This window comes from Plectropomus leopardus, chromosome 10, assembly GCF_026936395.1.
Source record: "Plectropomus leopardus strain MGB_pleo_1.0 chromosome 10, ASM2693639v1, whole genome shotgun sequence".
Lineage (NCBI taxonomy): Eukaryota > Metazoa > Chordata > Actinopteri > Perciformes > Serranidae > Plectropomus > Plectropomus leopardus.
The window spans coordinates 1,316,366-1,342,124 of record NC_142185.1 but is presented as its reverse complement, the minus strand read 5'-3'; the positions used below and the strand labels follow the sequence as shown (position 1 = coordinate 1,342,124).

Genomic DNA, 25,759 nt, shown 5'->3' with positions numbered 1-25,759 from the left:
TATAAATATATATATTTATATATATATATATATGAATATATATTTTCTTATTTTTATTTTTTTCAACAGAAGCAGTACGAAGACGTCGTCGCAGATTGTCGTTGATCAAACAACATCAAAGGAGACTGGGAAGGAGACTGGCTGGAGCAAACAACAACAACCACAACAAGGACCGCAAGCAGTTATTCCTTCAAGGAATCATTGATATGTATAATGCAACCATCCAGACATTAGTGACAATAGCTCAAGACACATAAGGTGTGACATTTCTCTTTTCTTTTTTTTTCCTGTGGGAAAAAATCATGTCTGACCAGCACAGTATTCCAGAAGCGTTACTTGAAGCTATTAATGAATTAAATCATGACTCTGACCAACGCAGTATTCCTGAAGCGTTACTTGAAGCTATTAATGAATTAAATCACGACTCTGACCAACGCAGTATTCCTGAAGCGTTACTTGAAGCTATTAATGAATTAAATCGCGACTCTGAATAATTCCGTTTGCATTGCGTGAAGCTGTACAACATGTTGAACAAACAAATGACCCAGTCTGACTTATAGAAGATGCTCTCCATCATGTTCGTCACACCTGTCAAAGTGTTGAGACAGAGTCTTTTCAACAGCAACAGCAACAGCAGCAGCTGCAGCAGCAGCAGCAGCAGCTGCAGTCTGATCCTTTGTTAGAGTCATATTCTCAAAATCAGAATGGGGGGTCTCTGGTAGGGACAGAGTTTCAAAATCCTTCACAAAATCAGAATGAAACTGTAACGCGTCACGAGGATTTTAACAATTTGGAAATAAGAAGCATCTTTAACATTCCTCCCCTCGGAGATGTACCTGATCTTGCTCAATTTTATTTAGACGTTGTGCAAAACCTTACAGATCTAGTAGAGAGAGTCAGACCCGAGGTTAGACGTAACAACATCATACAGATAGAGATAATCTGTGAAAACGTGCGAGATCACATTACCATTAAATACGATGATCAAGACGATAATAACATAGTGTCGGCTTTTGAAGGCTTGTTAGCGAGGTTGATACAATCTAACGGGCAGATCAACGAAGGCTCCTGTCTAGAAATAGTCGTTGAAGTGATGCAAAATCCACGAGGCGCTGCTAGACGAAATCATAAACCTGAAACGATCTCACCTGTATGTGATAAACAATGAAAATGACCGTCTCTGCTTCGCCGTCAACTTGGCTCATCTCACAAATCCCAATTTTACAGATAGTCAAGCCCACGAACGCGGTAGAGAGTTGCAACATTTAGCAGGCCTGAACGATCAGACGGAAGCAACCCTTAGCGACATAGGCAGATTTGAACAGATACTGAATCATAAAATTGTGGTGTATTGCCGACAATCTGAGGATCGAACTCTTTAACCGGTTGAAACAGATTTTCCCAAGTCACCTCATCCCTTGTATCTTTTCTTGTTTCAAAACCACTACTACGATATAAAAAATCTAAAAGCTCTTTTAGGAGTCCCATACGTATGCAGTTACTGTCACAGGGGCTACAAGTCCCACGAGAAACACTTCTGTCTCGATCATTGCAATCTCTGTCTCAACCCCGACTGCGCTACTCATTATTCTGACGCTGTATTCTGCACAGACTGCAACAAACAAGCAAAGTAACACCAGCTTACTTGAAACACAAACAGCCTAGACCTTTCTCTAATTCTAATCTCAGTATGTGCCGACAGATGTACAAATGCCTCGGCTGTAAACATCTCATCTCACGCCGCTAGGAGCAGCACAAGTGCAAAGCTGATAGATATAGAACCTGCTGGGGGAAGCTCAAGGACTCTGAAATTCCCTCAGGCAGGCACCTGTGTTCATGCGACCTCTGAAGGCTGAAGAAGAATACACAGACGCTATATTCTTCTACGATTTTGAAACACACGTCTCCCCGCAAGGTGTACATGTACTGTATCTGGTATGTACAAAGTGGAACGCCTATGGTCTAGACTGCGTTGAAAAGTTTGTCAAACATTTCAGGTGGGTCAAACACAGAGAGGCTACGTTTATAGCACACAATGCTAAAGGATTTGACAGTTACTTGAGTCTTAGTTACCTGGTGGGAGAGGGTATGACTCCCTCTATAATCATACAAGGTAATAAAATTATCAGCTTCACAGAATCTGATTTCCAGTTAAGGTTCATCGACTCTCTGTCTTTCCTCACCATGCGTCTCAGAGCTATGCCCAAGGCGTTAGGTTTTGAGGATAAATCCAAGGGTCATTTTCCTCACAAATTCAGCTCGCAGGAGAGGTTAAACTACACAGGTCCTTACCCGCCTCCCTCCGATTACGACGTAAAATGCATGTCCTCTGCTGAGCAGGAAGAGTTTTACAATTGGTACAGAGAGGTCTCTCAAGGTGTTTTTAACTTTGAAAAGGAGTCTCTGTACTACTGTCAAAACGACGTTGATATTCTGAGGGAGGGTTGCGTGAAATTCAGAGACCAATTTATCAGTGAAACGCGTGTGGATCCTTTTAGCTGCGTTACCATAGCCTCGGCGTGTATGAAGGTGTTTCTCACCAGTTTCCTGCCTGAAAAAACTCTGGCCATACCTTCGCCAGACAACTACAGACGTCGATCCAAAACATACTCAAACGCATCCATCCAGTGGTTGGAGTGGTTAGCGCATTCTCAAAAAATCTCCATCGATCATGTTTTAAACCGGGGGGAACGTCAGATCGGTCCGTACTTTGTAGACGGTTATGCGCTGAGAGATAATGCGCAATGGGTCTGGGAGTTCCAGGGGTGCTATTTTCACGGCTGCTGACGTGCTACAGGCCCGATGAAATCTGTCCTCTGACAGACGCTCCCTTTGGCAATCTGCACGCCTCTAGTGAGGCGAGATTGCAGGAGTTGACGAACGTTACGGTGTCCGTACTAATAGTGATGAGGGAGCACGTGTGGACGGCAATGAAAAAATCAAACGAGGCGGTAAAAACGTTCATGAAGAGCTACGTTTCTCCCGGCTCTTGCACTCACGATGAAGAGGCCAGAGCTCTGACGGGGGTCTGGGTGACCGTCGAGTTAAACAAAGCCTTAGAGCTGGGTTACAGGGTGGGTAAAATCACAGAGGTGTGGCATTTTGAGCAGAGTGGCAGTGGCATCTTTGTTGACTACATACACTCCTTTCTAAAAGGTAAGCAGGAAGCTTCAGGTTACCCTCCCGATGTACAGAATGATGAGGCAAAGAAAAAACAATACATTGCAGAGTACGAGAAGCGTCAAGGCATCCGATTAGATCCTGAAAAAATTCAGGTAAACCCTGCCAAGAGGCAGGTGTCTAAGCTGTGTCTTAACAGCGTCTGGGGTAAGTTTGCACAGAGAACCAATCTGGTACAAACCAGTCTCATCAAAACCCCCGATCAGTTTTTCAACAATGCATTTTCGGGTCAGTATGATCTCAGACACTTGTCTTTCTTACTGACAAAAAAAGAGGTTGATGTAGCTCTGATTCAGTGGAGTTATAACGAACGCAGCGTCGTACCCTCCGGTAGGTCAAACAACATCTTTATAGCTGCATTTACCACCGCCTACGGACGTCTAAAGTTGTACGATTATTTAGAAATGTTGCAACAAAATGTATTATATACTGACACAGACAGTCTGATCTATGCACTGAAAGATGGAGAGACCCCTCTGGAGTTGGGTAATTATTTGGGGGATTTGACGGACGAGTTGGGGGGGTGACACAATTCAGGAATTTGCAGCATCGGGTCCCAAAAGTTATGCCTACCACACCAAAACAGAGAAAAAAGTCGTAATGAAAATTAAAGGTAGACTGAAAATGCCATTTTCATGTCTTATAGTGGGACCCAGCAGCTGTGGGAAAAGTTATTTTGTAAAAACTGTACTGGAAAACTGTGAACGTGTGATGAATACTGTACCTCAGAAAATTGTGTGGATTTTTACTTCATTCCAGCCTATGTACAATGAACTGCAGAAAATGAATAAAAAGATTAAATTCATCGAAGGGCTGCCTGATTCTTTTGAGGAATTTGAAGATACTCTGGTCATCCTGGATGATGTTATTTTTCAAGCCTCTGATCATCCTGAGGTGGTTAAAATTTTCACACAATACCGACATCATAAAAATATGTCGGTCATGATGTTGACTCAGAATGTATTTCATCAGGGTAAATACAGCCGTACTATCAGTTTAAACAGCAATTATATGGTGTTGTTTAAAAACCCCAGAGACAAATTACAGATGAATATTCTAGCTCGTCAAATTTTTCCTTCACAAAAAGCCTTTTTCTTGGCAAGTTTTGAAGATGCCACCAAAGAACCCTACGGGTATTTAATCCTGGATCTCACACCATCCTGTCCAGAAAGATACAGACTGAGGAGTGGTTTACTTCCTGACCAGTGGCCCGTCGTCTACCTGCCTAAAGCCAAGTAGGTCATCATGTCACAGTGTATAAAAAGGAAGGCCGTCTTACTAAAAGCTTTGTACCACACCACGCCTCAGAAACGTAAAGATATCATAGCCCACTGCTCCCCCGACTTTCTCCAGGCGTTGTGTGAGATAGCTTTAAATCTTTTAAAGGGGAACATTCCCCTCTCTACTTCTCAATACAAAAAACTGAAACGTCAAAAAAATCATCAGACTGCTGGCCAATAAGAAAACTAGTTTGAAACGTAAACATTGGGTTTTGAAGAAACAGACGGGGGGATTTATTTTTCCTCTGCTGTCAGCAGCCATACCTCTTATCGGGAATCTTTTAGGAGGCTTGATTCAGAGAAAATAGAAGGAAAAAAAAAGATGGCCAAGGTGAACAAAATGTTTCTCATTTTACCCCATGAGATGAACAGGCTCACCCGAACAGAATCCTCCTCCTCCTCCTCCTCCACCTCCATCAGACAGATGGCTGAAGATGATTTGGATGAAAGAATGAGAAGGATATTCAATGAGAAGGGGATAAGTTCCTATGAAAAACTGAAGAGGTATGAAGCTTTGTTGCACAGATATCTCACTCTTATGAGACAAGGTCAGAATGATGAACGTAGGATTACTCTGTGTCTGCAGCGTCTGCAACCTGAACACCTGCTTGATCACCCTCCTGAATCTACGTCCACATCCGTCCAAACATCTGACAGGACTGACGGGACTGACAGGACTGTGTCTGCATCTGCCCAGACACCGGATCCTGTATTGGAATCATCAGGAGATGTGGTGAGCGAGGTCATGAAAAATCTATCCCCACGCTCCCGTAAAAATGCACGGTACATTATGCGGAAATTATCGGAAGGCGATGGGGGCTGGACCTCGAGGGGCGAATTTGTTTATAGGGGGAACGTAGTAAAAGGTTCTCATATCATGGATTTATTCAAAAACCTCTCGTAGACTTATAAAAAAAACTCAGTCTCCTCCAAAAGGATGGATAAGTTTCCTAAATACCTTGGCTGAAGTAAACATCCCCTTATCTATGTTGAGTAACCGTTTTGCACGTGAGCAATACAGGCGTCTCAAAATGATCGAAGATAAAGATGAAGAGGAATTTGGAGAAAAAACACCCCGTCTACGTTCAAAGAGAAGAATAATCCTATCCCCCAAATAGACGACGTTGGATTGATTTAAAAAATGTTTTTATTGTTTTATTCTTCACACACACACACACACACACACACACACACAGTGGTATACGTTTCTGCAGAATAAATAAATAAAAAAATGTTTTTCGTTAAAATGTTTATTGTTCTTTGGTTTTTTTTTACATGCGTTCTACATGCGTTTTACAAGCGTTTTACACACATCTCTAAACATTTGTAAAGAGCAGGCCCCGTGATAAAAATTCAGACCTCTTCGACGTCGAACCAGGCAGCTTCGATAATTATTCACAAAATGAGATACCGTACGATCGTTTCTTAAGGCGTAAATGCGTCATAGAGAGACAATATTTCTTCATAAGATAATCCGCAGGCCCTATGGCAGAGATAAAAAACACAATGCTGCCCGCAAATGATGGACAGAGGGTGTTGAAGCTGACGGTACGGTCATGGTGCAGTATTTTCTCTGAACGATTTTCCAGAAACTCCAAGATGCTGGAGGGGTAGTGTGGAAAATCAGGGGGGTGTCCGTAAGAGTCAAAAAAGGTGGCAGAGCCGTCCTAGAGCTAACCAGTGTTTTCCAGGCAGGTGTGAGGGAGTGAGTGTTGACGACGAAGTAGGTGGGAGCTCGAAACTCAGGCTTCAGTAAGGGTAGCTGGTCAGAAGCCCACACCCCGCAGAATCTCCCAGCAGTTGATGCAAAAGATGTTCCAGCTGACGATTATCCATTTCAGTTTATTTTATTTCATTTTATTTTAATAATAATCCACCAGCACCTGTCTTTTAGCATTGATCTCCAGAATGGAATTGTAACAAGCATAGACGATGAGTGTGGTGGTCTGAGGTAGGGGGACCCTGAATCTCATCTCCAGCCTTAAATTTCCGTTGGAAACGGGAGACAGGGCATCTGTGTCATCGGTCGGTTCGAGATTGAAAGCAAACAGAGCATACCCCTCATTAAATTCTCTGCGATCGATACTCAGAGGTAAATCTTTGAGGTGTCTCCCCCGTGGCTCTGACTGAATTCCCTCTATCAAACTGGGGTTGAAAGGCTTTAGCAGGAATCTGTCGGCTGTCCTGACAGAGCGCCAGGTACTCCATATCATAATGTTTGAAATTAAAGGGTGACAGGTCCCTCCTGCCTGTGAAGGCGTTGTGGTGGACCATGCCGAGAACAACGTATTTGGGGATCGCTCCGAGAAAGAGGTTCTCTTGGTTACAGATCCTGGAATTCTCAGGGATGGAGTAGGTTTTCACTGTCACGCGTGAGAGGGGGTAGAGGGCATTTTCTTTCAACAGGGCTGTCTCATGACCCAACCTGATGGCCGGGGAAACTGTGACCTTTTTGACAAACAGGGAGGCGGCCGCTATCTTCAGGGCAAACTCTGAGATGCGTGTTCCCATCAGACAGAAGGCATCGTTGCTGTGTATCAGTTTAATTCTCAAATCTACCGAGTTCAGCAAAAGTCTCTCGCAGAAAAATATGTCGGCGTGAAGGGGGCCCAGCAGGTCCACTTGAGTAAGACCTCTATTAGGCCCGTTTGACGTGACTATCAAATCTATAGCAGTGTCTTTGTAAAATAGACCGGCGCTGAATTGACTCTTTAACGTATCTTCAGAATAGTTGAGCAGAGTCTTGATCATGGCTCTGTAAGGATGTGTGACGCTGGACTGTGAAATCAATCTATCTTCCAGAATAACGTCGCATTGGCTGAAAATAGTATTCAGAGGATAATTAATGAGTCCTACGGCCGTATCAGCGGGGATCTCGGATCCATCCTTCTCTGTAATTTTCACTCTGAGATGTAGCAAGGTATCGTTCAGATCAAGATACTTTTCACCGTCTCCAGGGATGAAGAATTCGATGGGAGAGTTGTCACTCAGCACTGAGAGGGGTTGACATTCTTGATATTTTTTGTCCTCTATGGATAATTGTGTCATAAGAGCAGAAAATAGATCCAGTTCAGCCAGGGTGCACTCGGGTGATTTCTGGTGTAAAAGAGACATGTTTTTCTTTCTTCCTTTTCTAATTCTTAAAAGATATTGGAGCTCTGAGCAGACTTCCTTCTCTCGACACCATCACCCTTGACTGATTTGCCTCTTTTACGTTTTGCTCATTTTTTAGAGGAAAAAACTCTATCGCTCGGCGGGCATTTCTTCGTCCTACGAGATAAGACCATAATTTCCCATCACTCTTTTGACCGTGTCGGCCACTATGTTTGTGGCGGCTGTTTTAAGATGAGGTTTTGCCACGGCAAAACCCGTCTTCAGTAGAGGAGATACGAAACGAAACAATTTTGAAAAGATAGAACCTATACCTCTCCCGTACATCACCGGGCTCCGTAAAAACCGGGTAGACACCCTCCCACTTGACTTTCATAATATCTGACAAAAAGGATGAGGATCCTCGTTGAGGCGTAGCGTGGCCATCTTTTTATTGAACCAGCAGAGAACGCTGAACGGGTTTGAAGTGCAGCTTGGCGATCGTTTTTCCCGTAAACAAAGTCCACGTACTTGTTGCTATCCGTTTTAATTTCAATGTGGATGGTTTTGATGTAGTTTTTCGAAACAGGCAGGTAATGCACCATATTATACCTGAGACTGACCACGTCTCCGAATTCGCCTTTCACGTTCACTACACCCAGCAGGGGTGAGTAGCTATCACCGACCGTTTGAAACTGGACGCAGTCGGTGTAGAGGAAGAGGCTATAAGTGCCAGCGTTCAAGTCGCAGCGGAAGGGACTAGAGCACCCTGACAGAGTCCACCGATCTCAACTCATGCAGGAGAGTCTCTGCCATGGCCTGGACTCTGAAATCAGTCATGTGGACTTGTTGGTTCATCAGCAAACGTTGAATGGAAGGAATAAAGCAAGGGATGATGAGTCTTTTCTTTAAATGGTGATAGTGTTCCAGAAAAAAATCGTCCTCCAACACCTCCAAGCATTCGTGCTGTCTCTGGCTAGGATGATTGATCATACACCCATAGCACTGATCGATGCGGTACTTGCGAATAGTCAGGTTGAGCAAATGATAAACGGCAGATTTGATGGTATCAACGACCCAATCAGCCATCCATCCATCAACACCGTCCTCATTGTTTTTGTCCTCCTCAATTTTGTCCTCCTAAGTAAATTCGGAAAAAGAAGAAGAACGGAAGAGCACGCGAGGACGGAGGATGTGCTTCTGTCCAGTGCTGTCCATCTCAAACACTGCCTCGGCAATGACCGTGTTCTTTATAAAACCAGAAGGAGGGTGTGGCTTGAAAGTGGAAGGCGTGGTTCGCGTGTTTTTTTTTTCTCTCAGAGAAAATAAGGGGCTCAAAACTTTAGAGATTTTCTCACCACCACCGCTTCTTTCCAACTGTGACAACTCTGAAAAAGGGTTGAAATCCTCTCCTTTATCTCCAGCATCCTGTCGAGCCATTCTGTCGCAGGTATGACTAAAACGGTGCGGAATAGTCCGCAGTCAGGATTAAATTTCTCCAAAACAAAAATGTCGGCCGATCTCCTCCCTTCCGGATTGTCTGAACGCACACTGGCATGAGTCATCCATTTGCCTGAGAGTATGGTTTTGGATTGCCACAATGACCCCAAGATGATTTTCGTCTTAGACAGTTCGTTGTCGTTAAACTGAATGCCCATCCTCGGACGCTTTACCCAATCAGGAGTCTCACTGTCACTCTCACTCTCGCTACGCAGTCTCTTCCCCATCTCCCGCGTTGAAAAATCTTCAACATCCTCTTCCTCCCCCTTTTCCTCCTCTTCCTTCTCCTCCTCCTTCTCCTCCTCTTCCTCTGAACCATACCCTGTCTCAGACATCATCTCATCGACATCCTCGTTCTCTTTATCAGACACCCCCGTCGCATCAACATCCACGTTGTCTTCATCACGCTTCTCCGCACTCACATCTTTGTTATTCGTAGAAATCACCATCCTTAACATCGTCTTCATCACCGCCCAATCCTCGACGGTCAACACCGTCATGTTGGTTGAAGGACTCAGACTTTCCCCGTCACCCAACTGGTACAAACACAACTTGCCCACCTCGTACTTGAACACATAACCCCACGATCCAGACATCCGTGGTCATAAAGACCATTCTTCATGCAGAGCTCCTGACGGTGGCATCTGGGTACGGCACAGATACATCAGACACCTCTTCTTCTTCTTTGGAGCGCCCGGTACCTCAGTAACGTCTTGATAGACCGTTACAGGCGTATGACTGAGCAACGACGAGGACCAATTGGCAGGCTGCTCCTCATCTTCATCCAATGGTCTAGAAACCGCGTCGTCCATTCGAACTGATTCCAGTATTTGCAGATTCATGCTGAGTACAAAGTAAAATGAAAGAATGAACAGAAACCCCTTTTTTATCCACTTCTCAACATCTCCAAACACCTCCCACTGTTCTCATAGGCTCATCCTTAACCCCACCCCCCCTCTCATTGGTTCGCCTTAAGGAGTTTGAATGAACAAATACTTACTCTTTCCATTTACTCTGCATCTGACTCTCCACCCCGGACGTCCACTCATCTTCCTTCCTTTTCCACTTCAAATCTTCCATCCTAATCAGCTGCGCTTGATAGTTGCATCCGATCGCATTCAACGTCTGCACAGCCACCTCCATAGCCCCACGATCAGTAAAAAATGTAATCAGGAACTCGGCCATGTGCAAACGGTCTAGATCCTCCACCATGTTTCTTCTAACCTTAGGCTCATCCGTACGGTCCAGAAGATAAAGCGAAAAGTTGCCATACTGCTCTTTCATCAAGTTACACAACATGTTCGTTAAAACTGCTTTTATAAATTGATACGCCATTTTTTTTTTTTTAGTTCCCTGTTTTCTTCAAATCCTTTCTTTCTCTCAAGATCTGTACACTGTACACAACAATACCACAAAGCCGCACCATTTATTCGTCTCACTTACTCGCTTCTAATTGGTTAGGGTATGGTTGGGGTACCGTGGGAAAATGGGTGGGGAAAGCGTGGGAAAAAGAAGGAACAGCCAATGGGAGGGGACTTGATGACGTGGCGACATATCATTGGATGACGATTCGTCACACCTGTCAAAATTAGTTTGACATGAAGTGTACCCCTATATCTCTCTCCCATGTTTTTGAAAGAAATCACACCAATTTTTTTAAGTTTTAAAGGGTGAATTTGCACTGCGTGATATGAATGTGAGTGTCTGTGTAACTTTCTGTGACCACACACAGGATGATTATAATAATAATAATAATAATAATAATAATAATAATAATAATAATAACATATATAATCAACACAATATCTATCAATCTATCTATCTATCTATCTATCTATCTATTCATCAACTGTAGCACAATCCTCACAAATCGCTCTCAATTTTATCAACACAGCACTGCATTTCCCATAGTCCTTGAGTTTACAACATTTTGTCTGGGTTTGACATAATTATGTGACATTTCAAAACCGGTCTCGAACTCCGTGCGGAAGTGACTAAATGTTTTGAAAGTTCTGATCTTTGGTGCCAAAATAACCATCTCTACCCTCAATCACTCGTATAATTTTCTTCTCCCTGAGAGAAAAGCAAACATCAAAAAAAAAGGTAAATCTGGAAAAAAAATCAAAAGGTAAAAAAAAAAAAAATGAATAAAAATAAATAAGAAGGTCACTTAGGAGACTTAGGAGACTTCCGGTGTAATGACGGCCTGAAGAGGTCTCAATGTAGCTCCTCTATATTACATTTCATTCTCTTGGTAATTGTACCACCCCATTCGACCTGCAGGAACTCACATAGAACACTAAGTTGTTTGTGTTCAGCCTCCTGGTGCCTCACCTCAACAAAATGAGTGCAAACCTGCCTACCAGATCCAATACCAACAAGCCTGCGACCAACAGCCCACCAGCACTAGTTAAAACTAGCAGTAGCAACAACAACAACAATGATGCTTGAGGACTCTGCGCAGAATTACCTGACAAGTCTCCTAAGTGACATTCGCTGCGATGTTGCAACAATGAAGGAAGAAATCCTGGCTGAACTGCGTATCTCCATTCCTGCTTCAAATGCTACAGTTCCTGCTAACAGTCAGAAGATTCAGGATACTGAGGATGGCTTATCCACGGTGGACAGGAGAGTTGGCCAGCTGGAATCTGACCACACTGCCTTAAAGGCTCAGAACGAGAGGCTACAAGCCCGACTGGATTATCTGGAGAACCAATCCTACTGACAAAGTATCCGAGTTGTCGGGATCCCCGAGAAAGCTGAAGGAAACCATCCTACTGCGTTTATGGAAGCCGCCTTAACTGAGATTTTTGGTGCAGACAGTTTCTACAAACTCGCGGTGGACTGCGCTGACCGCGCACTTCGGCCATCTAGTCCATCTGGTCCACCAAGAGCTATGATTGCTTGCCTGCACCATTTTCAGATGAAGAAACTACTTCTCTGCCTGTCTTTGGAACGTGCTTGTCGCCTGACATACAGAGGGAATACGATAAGCATTTACCCGGACTACAGCACGGACCTGGCTCGAAGACGGGCTGCCTTCACTCTGGCGAAAAAAACTACTCCATCTGACAGGATCAAAATTCTCCCTGTTACACCCGGCCACTCTCCTTTTCACATTCAACTGCGCCCAGCAGGGGTTCAAGTTGCCACAAGATGCTTCACTCTCATCACCAAGAATGTCATGCCAGCCCCAATGGACACCGCCGAGGAGACTGGGGCCGCAGGTAATAATGACTGAGGAACTGTTCTGCCTTATCTTTTTTGACCAAACACCACACACATGTTGCTCGTCGTGGCCTGTGACTATTATGGTGCTTGCTGGACAGCTTCCCCTTGGTTCACATGTGTGAAGTAACAGCCATGCAAGATTCTAATGGATATTGAATGGTTTTTTTTCTTCTTTCAGTTGCGCATATTTCATAAATTTCCCATATCCTGCGCTCTTTCATGTACCCTGTGGTCAACAAGGGCTACAGGGTTGATTTCATTCACTGTTTACTGCCACTACTGTATGGACCCCTGGTAGTACCAGTCAGCCTTACACATGTACTCACCCCTTTCTTCCTTTACTTAAGTAATGGTAATCAATAATTCGGAGTGGAAACATTGAATATGATTTATTTACCCCTTTTGTTTTTATTTTTTTGTTATTATTATCATATAATTATTTATTTACTACTCATTAGCATTTATTGACTTTTTAATGTTTTCGCTATTTATTTTTCTTTATTTATTTCTGCATTTATTTATTATTATTATTGTTTATTCTTTTTTTTTCCTTTGTCCTTTTCTTTCTTCCCAGGTGAAGAAGGCATCTGTGTTATGTGCACATACGTATATGTGAATACGTGTGTGTGGGATTGGGTGATTGTGCAGGTTTCTGTTTTCCCCTCCACATATGAGTGTTTATAGTTAACTGGAGGAGCTACAAGAAGTTAGAGTAGCAAGTTTGATGCTCTATAAGCAGACTTCAAGGTTTAAAGGGCTAGTGTGCCTAGTTTGGGTAGGTGCCTTCGGGGTGGGAAGATGGGTCAACATTCTTCTTGGTTGTTTTGTCATTATGTTATTTGTATGCATTGCCTTATGTCTCATGTATTTCACATCTGGTGGACTTATGTGCCCTTCATGATTAGGTTTTGTGATAGGAAAATTCAGTTTACCACATGGAATGTAAATTGCCTGAATAATTCCATCCAATAAGTTGTCAGACCATAAAAATATGGACACAGTTTGGTAAGAAATTCAGCCTGCAGGGTCCATCCTTCCTGGCACCCATTTCATCCAACCACCTTTTCACTCCTGCTAAACTTGACCTGGCCTTACGAGCATGGCACTCAAACGGAATCCGCTGTATTAAGGATTTATATACTGATGGATTGTTTGCCTTATTTAATCAACTCTCAGAAAAAATTTCTCACAGCTCCCCTCACTTTTTTCGCTATCTACAGATCAGGGAAGGCTATACCCAGTTTCTCAGTGAACCACCATCTACTGTGGTAGATGAACTACTATCCTTAAACCTTAACCAAAAGGGAGCTATCACTCAGATGTATTTTTTAATAAACAATTTGAGCATGCAACCTTTGGGTAATTTAAGAACTGTCTGGGAACAAGACTTGGGCAGCCCTTTCCCTGATGATCTGTGGGAGGCAATTCTAAAAGAGGTGCATAAATCATCCCCATGCTGCAGGCACGGCCTTATTCAATTTAAAATAGTTCATTGCTCCCACCTTTCCAAGACCAAACTGGCAAAGATATACCCTAATGTTGACCCCACTTGTGACAAGTATAGGGCAGCATCTGCCTCTCTGTTCCATATGTTCTGGGTGTGCCCCAGCCTTCATGACTTTTGGGAAGCAGTGTTTGGCTCTCTAAGGGAAGTATACGGTATCGCTATCGATGCTCAGCCCATTAGCCTGCCTTGTCTGGGGTTAATTTAAACTAGTCATTAAACATACACAGTGTGATTGCGTTCACAACACTTCTGGGACACCGTCTCATTCTGTTAAACTGGAAGGCATGCAGTCCCCCCCTGTCATGCTAGGTGGCTGAAAGATGTATTGTTTCATGTAAAGTTGGTTAAAATAAAGTATACCTTGCAGGGAAACAAATCAAAATTCAATGAGGTATGGGGACCCTTTTTAACTTATTTTCATAATTTGAAGGACTTAACACAGTGGGATGATCAAGCCTAGAATAAATATAAATATATATTTTTTTTAAAAAAAGGAAAGAAAAAATGGGAGAACGCTACTCTGTACTCGTTTTCTTTGGGATTGCCACTGTCATTGTAGATTGTCTTAAATAAGGTGTACTATGTAATGTTTGTCCATTTGTCTTATGGTTATTATTATTACTTATTTATTTATTTATTTATCTTTTGCATGTGTATGTATACAGTGGTACGATGGAGGATTAGGGCCACATTAAGGAAAAAAAAAATTATGTACGAGATTAAAGTCATTAGTTACGAGAAAAAACTCATTATTAACGAGAAAAAAAGTCATTATTAATGAGAAAATAGTCATTATTTACGAGATTAAACTCATTAACGAGAAAAAAGTCTATTAACGAGAAAAAACTCATTATTAACGAGAAAAAAGTCATTATGAATGAGAAAAAAGTCATTATTTACGAGATTAAACTCATTATTAACGAGATTAAACTCATTATTAACGAGAAAAAAGTCATTATTTATGAGAATAAAGTCATAATATTCAAACCTGCTGCTTTTGGAGACACACACAGCATGAGGGCTACAGAGGATTTGGTTGAGTTGTATTTTAGGATAGGTTTCACAAACAAGGAGATACTTAATCTTTTGGCACATCAGCATCACATTATCATAAGTATCAGGACTTTAAAAAGAATATGCAAGAAATTGCATCTTTTCCGGTGAAAGAACCAGTCGGACTTGGAGGATGTTGCTGCTTTTCTGGAGGGGGAAATGGCTGAAACTGGTCAACTGCAGGGTTATCGTTGGATGCATATACGGGCTATTCAGAGGGGTTTTGTTGTGTCTCAAGAAACAAATCCTCCGTAGCCCTCATTTTGACAATGGTCTCCAAAAGCAGCAGGTTTGAATACTATGACTTTATTCTCATAAATAATGACTTTTTTCTCGTTAATAATGAGTTTAATCTTGTAAATAATGACTTTTTTCTCATTAATAATGACTTTTTTCTCGTTAATAATGAGTTTAATCTCATAAATAATGACTTTTTTCTCATTAATAATGGCTTTTTTTCTCGTTAATAATGACTTTTTTCTTGTTAATAATGAGTTTAATCTTGTAAATAATGACTTTTTTCTCATTAATAATGACTTTTTTTCTTGTTAATAGTGAGTTTTTTCTCGTAACTAATGACTTTAATCTCGTAAATAATTTTTTTTTTTTTCCTTAATGTGGCCCTAATCCTCCGTCTTACATTGGTATGTATGTGCATATATTTTTTTTTAATTTCTATATTATTATTATTTTTAACTTAATTTAATTTTGTATTATTATTATTGTTATTATTATTATTGGAGTGGGGGAGGGGGTGTTGTGTATATATTATCTGTTAAAAAATATAAAAAGAATTTTTTTAAAAATAATGCAAAATTGTTCATATATCATTTCTTGCATGATGCACAATATCTGGCTGCTGAGTCTCTCCTGAGTTACAGAGACAATAATGGCTCCCAACTCAAAATGTATTTCACTGTTACTATTCCTGTAACTTTATTGATTATCTATACAACAAATAGTTTTGACCAATATGATTGGCCACCTCACTAATGGTGTACAACTATAAACTAACACACAGAAGACATTATCAGCATAAACCACCATGTTCTGCACAGATACGTATAAACACTGACATAAAGTGACATTTGTTTGCATGACCAGAAACAAACTTATCTGCAAACTAAAAACCACTCAGTCCAGATCTGGGTATGATGCATAGGATACTTATATAGGCTATGTATAATTGGGACCGCAGTGAAACGTTTAAGGCTAAACAGCATCAAGGAGCAAAATATGTCGCTACTTAACAACATTTATGGATTTTGAAAATGATGACATCTTTTTTCATTTATTGTGACTTTTGGACTTTACCTTGCTCTTGAGTTATTGGAAATGTTTGTCATCCTCTGACATCCGCCGTCAGCTGTGCCATGTTACAGAGCTACTAGCTTAAAAATACAGGTACAGTTTGTGGGTAATTGCTAAATCTGTTTATGGAAAATGATTTTTTTGTCTGCACATATCTCGGTTGTAATAAAACCGAGCAAGCTAAACATTTCTGTGTTTATATCTGGTGTATTTATTTAGCTGTATTTATTTAGCTTGGGAAACCCCAGGATCTCTTGAAAGCAGGCTAGTCCCTCCCTTCAGTGGACTGAAGAGGGACTTCTGGTCCCTCTTCAGTCCACTGGCCAACTTGTGCAAATGTGTCTGTTGCTAGGTCATTACTAAGGTGCTAAGGAGTAGTAAATCACGTTTCATTTCATATAGGAATCTACTGATGTGACTGATTATGTTCCAGGAATTAAACAGACTGTATGTTTCCATGGAAATGGAGATAACAGTCAAGGTATTTATTTTGAGAGCTAATTGCCTCAAAACATGAATATAGTTTCATTATACATTTTATGCATCTACATTAAGCAAAAAATTGAAAATGTCTATGCTCTGTATTCACATGACTTGTTCTTATTGTCTATACCTCGGGTTACCAAGGGTTCCTACAGAGTTTAGTAAAAGAGCCTTTATGTAGGCTGCTCCATATATATGGAATCTCATGCAGAAAGACTTAAAGCTGCACTCTTTGGTTCCTCATGGCCGTTTCAAAGCTCTGCTTCAGGACTTTTGCTTGTCATCCTGTATATGCCGATGTCAGAGTGCATCTGAGCTGCTGTTTAAACTGTCTTGTTTTTATTTTTTATTTGTAGCGTATGCTAGCATACTTTTTAGTCCTTCCTTGTGGTAACTTTATTTTGTGTTTTCTATTGTTTGTTTTAGAGTTGTATAGGTTGATTTTGTATTTTTGTTCCATGTTGTTTGTCTGAAACTTTTGTTTTAAAAGCTTTTGTTTTTCTGGTTAAATAAAGGGTGTGTATATATATATATATATATGTTTGTGTGTGTGTGTAGAAAACGCTTCAGAGCTTTTGAGCAGGAAGCCAGTGGCTTTTTACTTGAGGTTTGTTCTAAGCCCTATATATACTTTTCCTGTTAAAAACACCCTATGTTAGTTTTCTAGACATGTGGCTATACATGTCAAAATCAAAATTTTCAATATCTGAAATTTATCATGCCTTGATGACATTGTTGAAAGACGAAAAAAATCACAAAAATAACTTCAGCACTAAGCTTAATATTATACATACACTGGAACAATTAACACATTATTGAAATCCAAGTTGTTCTGAGTCCAGTGGTACCAAAAATGTGATACAGGTCCTTATAATGCACTTAATAACCAGATATACTGAAGTAAGAATAAATTAGAAAATATATTTTCCAATGTGTTGTTAGGGAGAAATTATGAGAAATATGATTCTATGACCATGGATTTTCATGGATTCCTGTGGGGTTTACAAAAAATTGTGTATGAAAAAATATTAAGATCTGATACTCCTAACCTATTGTTTTGGGTGTGTTTACATGGAAAATCAAAAAACGAGAAACCCCTTGTGACTAGAGAGTAAAAAAAAGTTTGTTATGAAAAACGGGTGCTGTAGCCTCATTCTTTGACCGATTTGAAAAATTCCAACTGGTAAGTTCTCAGGTCAGCTAGTACTTTAAATGCTGTGAAGGAAATTTTGAAGTTTCAGTAAGAACATTAATGGGTATTTCAACAGTTTCAGGTATGAGGTGTCATCCTCAGCTCAGTATACACACTGTAGACTTTCACAGCACGTCTGCACCGAGGTTTAGATAAAAACAGAGAATAAGTTCTGGGTACAACAACAGATACAAATTAATGTTTTGTTTTGAAGGTAAATTGTTACATGTTGTCTTATGATATTATGTGCATAATTTGATTGAAACACAAACACATGGGTACTGAAATAAAGTAGAACATATTGTTAATTTGCATCCGTGAATTTTGATGATTAATTGGGCCAAAGGTTTGTGATGACTTGGAAATGAAAATTAATTTTACTGTTATTGCTGTCAGATTAAAAAAAATATATACATAGACCTGAAACTTAATTTAACCCTTTGAAACCTGGAGCAGTGTCACTATTTGTGTGCTGCTTATAGATGCCTTTCACAAGTATTTAACCTTTTTAACTCTGAGCGCATTGGTGTAATTTCTTTCAAAAACAAAAGGCAATGAACAACTTGGTGAGAAATTTTCCACAAATTGCAACAAATTAGTAGACAATGCCCTGACGAAGGCCACTGAGTTGAAACGCATCAGGATTTTTCCTACTTTTCTTTCCTTCTTAACCTTTTCTCTCCTATACAGGAGTGCTTGTGACTTCTCCAAAAGACCTTGAGCCTACACCATGTCAAGGTAAGCTGGTACTTTGTGGCTCCCTTTTTTCAAGTATGTAACCCACCACAGACCACCTTGTCTTACTGCTTTTTAGTCGGCACTCCGAGAGAAGAAAAAAAAAAGATATTAGTATATTTACAAAACAGCATTCTAAAAAGCTTGGCAAAATGTCTCAGGAAAAAGAAGCTATATTTATAATTAGAATATAATTAAAATGATGTCACAGAATTATTATGTGTTTCTGAGATATTTTCCAAGACTTGTTCGCCGTGATTGATTTTTTTAAAATCCTTTCTTAGTTCTTTTCTTGTGTTTTTACTAATTTTCAGGTAATTTCTTTTTTTCTTACCAATGTCTTGCTAATTTAGGGGTCATTTCTTCTTTTGTTGCTTATTGTAGTCTTCCATGTTTTTAAAAGAAATCAAAACAATTTTCTCACGTTTCAAACGGTTAATAGTTTACTTATATTTATTGTGTTGGAAGCATTAGTTTGGAGGAATTAATGAGTGAGAGGTGTGTCCAGCAGCCCGAGTTTTCCTCAGCGGCGGAGGAAACTTCCCCTGCTGTCTAATAAAGAGCGCAGCAGTGAGCGCAGCAGTGCTTTAGTTTTTCAAGAAATGTCACATGAAGCTATCAGACTAGTGACTTAAAATCAGCAGCCTTCTGCCACAAAAACAAGTCTCTGCTGCAGAGTGAGAGGCTGCTGGCTGTCATGACATGTTGTGTATGCTAGACCTTCATCTCATCTTGAGTTTCTGCTGCTCGCTGAAGACAAGATAACACCACCTCACAAGGTAGACCCTCTGCTGAGCTTCCTCCAGTCAAATCAGAAACAATTCCTCAAGCGACGACGCGAGGACACAGCCCCCCCCCAGTCTGCATTTTCAAAATCGAAAACATACAGCCTCTAAAGTCTGCAGGTGAAATTGGAGGTGAGCTGTAGGTGAACGCAGGCAGGGTACTCACAGTGCGAGGCGGCGGACGCAGCGCTGAACACGTTCACAATGCAAAGCCCAAAGACTAGCAGCAATAGATCCACGTTCCAGCCGGCCTCGGGACCGGGCTCACGACCGGGCTGCATATCCGAGTGACCGCAGTCGGTGGGTAACAAACACAGATCAGAGTGTCCTCCCGGAGCGCGATTCCAGCAGGGAGGGATTGAGGTGGTGTGAAGGAGTGAAATGATCCCACGTCGTCACTCTTACACTCCTTCACTGGGAGCTACAGCCAGCTCTCTCTCCCTCCCTCTCCCCCGCTGGCTGCTGGCATGTCTCTCTCTCCCCCAATTCCACTCTTTATTGGCTGAGCAGAGACAGCGCGTGATGTCGACATATTTACTATGAAAGAATCTGTGAAAAATGACAACAGTCACAAAGACTGAGAGCTGGGGCAGCAACAATTGACACAGTAATCGACGGAACAGAACACAGCTCATGAGAGGATGCTGTGGGTTGGTTGTGTGCGTTATTGTCACTGTCTGCCGCTCGTGCTGTGGACACAAAGCAGCCCGCTCTCTCGCCACACACTTCAAAATTAAATCGGTTTGCATCGGTGATGACAGCTTGCTGTTCGATGCGAAAGCAATAATGTGACCACATAAAAACAAACATACAAACCAGACATGAATCAGCCACTAATTAACAGTCAGCCTTCAAATGGAAAACAGGAATTGATTCTTCTGAACCGTTTATACGTGTAAGGATTTACAGTTAGCCTACACGTGCCAATACAACATTTACATTAGTAACACATGTAAATATTACATTTACTCAAATGTAAATAAAGCATTTAAAATACTAACAACACCTACAGTGTTTGTGGCTGTGGATGGGTTCAGCACCACAGCCTTGGACAGCTCTTCTCACGGAGCGGACTGTCTGCAGCTCACCCACTCTCCCTCAGCTATTTACAACACATCATGTATTTATACATGTATACATGAGCCCGCTATTTGTATATATACAGCTCTGGAAAAAAAAGAGACTACTGCAATATATTCTTAAATAAGCATCTCTATGAGTATGACAACCATTCCATGCCATGTCTGTCAAATTCCTACACAAGCACACCCCATTCTGCTTTATGAGGTACTGATTAGGTGATCACCTAAATCAAATCTTATTTAATGAGGAAAAGAACACTGCTGTAATCAACACTCTCCTCTTGCAATGTGACCAGTTGGATGGCAAAAACAGTGCTTGAAGTATGTCAAAGGTTATTGGCAATTTAGAAATAACTATTGACCATGCCAAAACAGGTGAAAAGAAAGCTTTTGAGTGAGGAAAAGAAAGGCTCAATCCTGGCTTTACTGGAACAAGGATACAGTGAGTGTCAGGTTTTCTTCTATCCTTAAAATTTCAAAGGCAGTACACAAGAACAAAGTCAAGAAACAGACCCTGGGGACAACAAAGCTACAGTCTGGCAGAGAGTGAAAACAGATCAGCACTGAGAGAAATGACCGCAAACTCATTCGAATGTCACTCAAGAGCCGTAGGCTGACATCAAGTGACCTTCAAACACAGTTGCAAACTGAGACTGAGGTTAGGTGCACAGCAAGAACAGTTCAAAACAGGCTCCTACAGGCAGGGCTGAAGTCATGCAAAGCCAGAAAAAAGCCCTTCATCAGTGAGAAGCAAAGAAGAGTCAGGCTGAGGTTTGCAAAAGACGACAGGAATTGGACTGTAGAGGATTGGAGTAAGGTCATCTTCTCTGATGAGTCCAATTTGCAGCTCTGCCCAACACCTGGTCGTCTTATGGTTAGACAGAGACCTAGAGAGGCCTACAACTTACAGTGTCTTGCACCAACTGTAAAATATAGAGGGGGTTCAGTGATCATCTGGGAGTACTTCAGCAAGGCTGGAATCAGGCAGATGAGTCTTTGTGAAGGACACATGAATCAAGCCACATACAAGGTTATCTTAGAAGAACATTTGCTTCCTTCTGCTAAGACTGTTCCCCAACTCAGAGGATTGGTATTTACAGCAGGACAATGCTCCATGCCACACAACTAGGGGTATCAAGGTTATGGGTAGAGGATCACCAAATCAAGAGGCTGTCATGGCCAGCCCAATCTTGAGATTTAAGCCCTATTGAAAACCTCTGGAATGACATCAAGATGGAGATGGATGGTCACAAGCCATCAAGCAAAGCTGAGCTGTTTGCTTTTTTTGCAGAAAGAACGTTACCCAACAGCAATGTGAAAAACTGGTGGAGAGCATGCCAAGACGCATGAAAGCTGTGATTGCAAATCAGGGTTATTCTACCAAATACTGATTTCTGAATGGTCTTTAGTCAAAACATTATTACCATTTTGTTTAAAAGTGAACTGGGGATTTGTTTTCTTTGAATTATTCAAGTTCTGCAAACACTGCATCATTTCTCTTATTTTGATGTATTGTCATTTCCTTTAAAGTTATGCTCTAAAGAACAATAGATTTATTTGAAAATTGGGAAAAATATTGTCAGCAGTTCACAAAAAATAAGGCAAAGCTGTTCAGTTCGCCAATACTTGCACCCATTAGGATAAAACCTGAGAAACTGATTATTTTGCAGTGGTCTCTTATATATATATATATATATATATATATATATATATATATATATATATATATATATATAGATATGCACCAAGCTACATAGACAACTAATATGTCTGTATAGAGATATAAAGAAACATACAGACACATTTAACCCATTATTGTCCTTGTACTATATTTAGTGTGTTAAGTAAAAGCCCGATAGATATTTTTCTGTTAGAGATAGAAACATGAAATTGTCAATTGTCAGTTGTCAATGAAAATGTCAAAATCAAAGTTTTCAATATCTGAAATTTATCGTGACTTAATTGATAGACAATGTTGAAAGATGAAAAAAATCACAAAAATAACTTTAGCACTAATTTTATTACACTTTCACTGGAACGATTAACAAACTATTGAAATTTGACATACAGCCATTACTATAACATACTATTTTTAGTAGTTAGACACATAGGGTTAGACATTTTATCGCTTTACCTATAAACCCTGGTAGAAATAAAGCTTCAAATGATAGCATGTTCAAAAAAATGAATTTACTTAATAACCAGATAGACTGAAATATTTTCCAATGTGTTGTTAGGGAGAAATTATGAGAAATATGGTTCTATGACCATGGATTCCCATGTATTCCTTTGGGGTTTACTACCCCATAAGAATACATGGGAACTACTTACCTCTGTTTGAAAACACATCCAAAACAATAGCTTAGGAGTATCAGATCTTTATTATTTTTTCATACTCACTTTGTCCAGACTCTTATATTACATATATATATCATATACATACATATAATTATATCTTATAATTCAGTGTGACATTGCGCACAGTATAGAGGCATTTTATATTGTATTTCTATGGGGTATTACATGGGAATAAAATATCTGTTTAGACTCTCAGTCTTCCACCCCTACTTAATATCACTCAGGCACTCTCTCTGTCTCACACACACACACACAAACACACACAAACACACACACACACACACACACACACACACACACACACACACACAAAGAATGAAACCCAAAGTCAGTAGCTTGTTGACAAACATCTTTGGTCTTTGAAATGCAGCTGCAGGTGCAGCATCAACTGTTATCATGTTAATCAGCTTAAAAACGGAATCTTTTTTGAAAATGTGTCATATCTACAGTATCTTACAGGACCTTCTGCATGTGCGTCTCAACAAGACTGACTGAGGCCAACAGAACTGGAACAAACCTGATGATAGGATGATATTCTGTGATGGAATTGAGGAGCAGAGGTTGAGGCTTCAATCAGGAAATGTTTATTACGAGCACTCGGGTCGACACAGGAATGAGGGAAACATGCAAGTGGCCGTACAACAACAAACAGAGAAAACACTGGTATCTATGCAGTTGTTATGATGTAGATGGTTGGGATCAAATTCTAACATGTCAGGAACTAAGGTTCTTTTGAAACGTGAGGAATGTGTTTGTATTGCTAAATCTGCTGACACTGGTCCATCTCAGGTATCTATGGTCAACTTACAGGCTTCACTATATATGAGTAGCTCTTTACTTGAGGTAGACATAGAGTCTCAAACTAACTGTGGAGGATGCATAATCCTAAAATACATACTAACACCTGATATGTTTGCTGCAAGTTATATACATCTTTTTTTTCAGGACAACCTGGGCTATCAAAATATTTAGGCTGCAGTGATGTCACTTGAATGTACAAATAGTTATGAGACCATAAAGACAAAAGAAAAAACAAGATGGAAATTTTAATTGTACAGATCTTTAGTGATAAATCAGACAAAACTATTATGTACAAGGTTTTTTGCTGTAGAAAATCTTTCTCCTAAGTGTTAGGAATCAGAAAGTGAAAAAAATAAACTAAAACTATTACAGAGGGTAAAAGGAACCACATGCATTGGAGGAACAGGAGCAACAGATAAAAAGGAAAATGCAACATCATGAGTTGGAGACTGAACTGGCTGCATCTAAATGCAGCTAAATTGGCAGTTTTGGAGGCCTCAACTGGACAAAATCTCTTTCATGCAGGAAATTGTTAACACTTAACCCCAAAGCAAAGGAATATGAGACTGCAGCAAAAACACAGACAATAGAATGGTCAATGCCACAAAGTAAACAACAAACAATGGATGTGAAACCAAAACAACCTAATAAACACACTTCGATCACAAAGTCACATCCTGACACACATCATGTAAAGCCTTTTGAAAAATCATTAGTTTGGAAGCCTGATGCAACAACTGCTTGGGTAAATCAAAATGGCAGGCAATACATGGATCATAGACAAAATATGATCAGAATCCATCTTAAGATGTTGTCACTATTACATCAACAGCACTTACTATTTCTGCTAGCTCAAGACATTTCTGTTTGATGTAGATCCATTTCAATATAAAGTTTTGAACAAGGAGTGGAGGACAAAACAACTAAAGCTGACTGCTTGTACTACCTAGAACAGTTCACAAGAGGGCAGCCAAAGGAGTTGGTTTGAAGCTGCCAGCACATGGACCCCGAACGTGGCTACATTGTGGCAAAGGTTCTTCTTCTGGAACACTTTGGGAACATATACAAGATTGCCAGTGCATTCACAGAAAAGGCTTTAGCCTGGCCAACAATAAGGTCAGAAGATGTTAAATCTTTACAAGGCTGTCCTTTATTCTTGCATGGATGCTCTAAGGTAATGGAAGAGCTTCATCATATGCAGGAACTGGATATGCCCAGCAATATGAAAATTGCATTTTCCAAGTTGCCATACAAACTGAGAGAAAGATGGAGATATGTTGCTCATAGAACTGAAGAGCTCATTTCATTGATGTTGTTGTATTTGTGGAGAAGCATGTAAGGATTCTGTGTGATTCAATCTTTGGAGATATTGATGCATATGCACCGCTTAAGCACTTCAAGCAAATTCAAACTACAGGCAAAAACATCCAGAGTGAAAGGAAGTAGTTTTGCTACTACAGTTAATGAAAAAACTGCTGCAAACAGCTCAAAGAAACAGGAGTTTTTGCACTGCCATTTTTGTTTAAATGCTCACTTTTTGGAGAAATGCCAACTGTTCAAACGCAAGAAACACAGAGAAAAGATCCATTTCCTAAAGAAAAAGGGAATATGTTTTGGATGTTTAGGCACTGGACACATATCTGTGACTGTGCTAAACACTTGGTTTATGAGGTCTGCAATCAACAACATCCCACTGCACTTCATATTCCAAAGATGCATGCAGAGTCAGAGCAAACAAGTAAACCGCCTGAAGTTAAGCACTCCTATGTACCGCCCTCGGGTCAAAACACATTGGATTACATTGTGCTATTAATAGAGCAGCCGTTCAGTGACATGTATGGCATGCCGCATATCACCAGAAACCTTAGAATCTCGTGATTTGATTCATTTTGTCCATTTCAAGATACAACCACCACAGCAGACTCTATCTCCACTTATATCAGATAAACAAACAATCGCAACTTTCAAGAAAAAGTGTTGTTACTCACCTGTGATGGTCTAGGATTATCCACACATCAATAATATTCCAACAAAAACAGTTGTGATACACTCCCAGATGTCCAGATGATAAAATCCAGTGAAATATTTAGTCCAGGCAAATTATAACCCCAATAAATATCCTAGGAATCACTGAGCTTCATTTCAGACCGTCCGGTAAATGTACAATATTT

General features: G+C 40.5%; 1 protein-coding gene across 1 annotated transcript in view; it reads right to left on the bottom strand.

The window, feature by feature from the left end:
- The window catches only part of LOC121949058 (contactin-associated protein-like 5), a 362,843-nt gene extending 342,903 nt beyond the window's left edge, over positions 1 to 19,940 (bottom strand). The window contains exon 1 of the mRNA XM_088082827.1: positions 19,514 to 19,940. Coding sequence (XP_087938953.1) covers positions 19,514 to 19,628 — 115 coding nt within the window. The 5' untranslated portion in view covers positions 19,629 to 19,940. The remainder of the gene's footprint in view (positions 1 to 19,513) is intronic.
- Between the last annotated feature and the right edge of the window lie 5,819 nt (positions 19,941 to 25,759).